Source organism: Octopus bimaculoides, chromosome 9 (assembly GCF_001194135.2).
Source record: "Octopus bimaculoides isolate UCB-OBI-ISO-001 chromosome 9, ASM119413v2, whole genome shotgun sequence".
Lineage (NCBI taxonomy): Eukaryota > Metazoa > Mollusca > Cephalopoda > Octopoda > Octopodidae > Octopus > Octopus bimaculoides.
Genome location: NC_068989.1, coordinates 10,225,322 through 10,227,254, shown reverse-complemented (window position 1 = coordinate 10,227,254; position 1,933 = coordinate 10,225,322). Strand labels below are relative to the sequence as shown.

Genomic DNA, 1,933 nt, shown 5'->3' with positions numbered 1-1,933 from the left:
CCTCTCTCTCTCCCTCTCCCTCTCTCTCTGCTCTGCTCTGCTCTGCACTCGCACACTTTGTTAATCTTCGTAAATTTTTTTTTATTATTTTCTTTTTGCAGGGTGTGTTCAACTCTAAGTAATTGTATGTACATTTATGTATGTGTCTGTGTGGAGTGTTGTGTTGTCATGTATGCGTACATACATAAATACATATGCATAATCTTTTTTTGTATGTATGTGTGTGTGTTTGAGAGAGAGAGAGTGGTGTCTAAGTGGCACTCTCTCTCTCTCACACATTCATTTCATCTGATGTTTGATACTGTATGTATATGTATGTATGCGTGGTGTTCTACAATCGCCAGAAAAAAGCAGAGGAATATTCTTTCTTGATGCTCCTGGTGGCACTGGTAAAACATTTGTAACATTGCTTCTCTCCAAGGTAGGGTAACAAAAAAGAATTGCAGTTGCTGTACCATTGTCTGCCTTTGCTGCCACCATTCTCCCAGGAGGACAAACAACTCATTCTGCTTTTAAATTACCACTAAACCTGGTCACAAATGACAGACCAATTTGTAACATTAGCAAAGATTCAGCTTCACCAGAAGTGTTGTGCCAATGCCACCATATCATTTGGGATGAATGCACTCCCTTATATTTTGGTTCCAAAGCTATTACTGTTGAGAAAGAAGGTTACAACTAACTCATATTTCTTTACTGCATACCTAAAGACCAAGTTCCTCATATAATGATCATATTTTTAGTTGTCAACCAGCATTCCATTAAAGTGTATAGTCTTATCAGTATTTAAAATATACTTCAACGTATGGCAGTGCCCCAGCATGACCTCAGCTCTCAAGGTGAATCAAGTAAAAGAATAAAAGCATTTACATCGTTTTGTGGCACATAGCTCTCACTAAATATAATTAAACTACTTGAGAAAGTTGTGCAATTGTAGAAGTAGCCACAAACCATTTTCCAATTAAATCATATATTTATCTTGCAAATCTTCTGGAAATAACTTGTATTTTCTTTCTATTTCAGGATGAAGAAGATGAAATAAAATTAGAAATTAATGTTCTCAAAAAGGTAAGATTCTCAAGCGGAAAATTTCATTGTCTTTTGTTTATTTAGGGCAGTTCTCCATCTTACATACCTTCATGATATTAACTCAGTTATTTAAAACAACAGCAAGATTATTCACAAGATATTCTGATAATTTTAACTTTATTTCAATTTAATCTGTTCTTTTTTGTTTTATTGCCTTTTTAGTCAGGAAGGAAGGGTAATGCTTATAACTCTTTACAGAAAACTCCAAGATAATGGGAAATAGGGAAAAGGGTATTCTCAAATCAGACACCTGGCTATGAACTCCACTAAAGGCATCCAAGATGTCAGGCAGGTTTGTTAAATCAAGTAATGGATGAAATCTCTTATCCTGGCAGGATTTGATTTTGGAATACAAGGAGCTGAAACAAATGCTACAAGAACATCTAGTTTGATGTTCTTACATGTTCCACCAATCCATTGCCTTATATTAGAGCCTTTTTTTTTTTTTTTTTTTTTTTTTTATCCCAACAGGACGAAAAGTTGGTGTACAGTATATGAACTCTACAAAGAATCAGAACAAATACCATGTGGTATTTTAGCCATTGCTCGAACAATTTTGCCAAACTGTTGTTTTAAGTCATAGGTTCTCAAAGTGGGAGCTACCCCTTCCCCCGTGGGCATTGAAATGATCCAGGTGGGCACTGGTGCCTAAGGGGGGGGGAGGTAGAGAAAAAGGAGGCGTTGGGAGGAAGGCAGTGGATTGGGGGATGCTATGAATTTGTAATATTATTATAGTACTGTATACAAATTATATAGTATTATGTTAAATATCAAATGATTCATAGTATATATAAATTAGTAAAATATAAAATATTTATTTATACATAAAAATAGGGGGGGGGGG

General features: G+C 35.4%; 1 protein-coding gene across 5 annotated transcripts in view; it reads left to right on the top strand.

Annotated features, from left to right (window-relative positions):
* The window catches only part of LOC106871661 (mitogen-activated protein kinase kinase kinase kinase 4-like), a 277,960-nt gene that overhangs the window by 137,964 nt on the left and 138,063 nt on the right, over positions 1 to 1,933 (top strand). For all 5 annotated transcript variants that reach the window (XM_052970406.1, XM_052970404.1, XM_052970405.1 and 2 more), the window contains exon 4: positions 1,024 to 1,068. In XM_052970406.1, the coding sequence (XP_052826366.1) occupies positions 1,024 to 1,068 (45 nt within the window). The remainder of the gene's footprint in view (positions 1 to 1,023; positions 1,069 to 1,933) is intronic.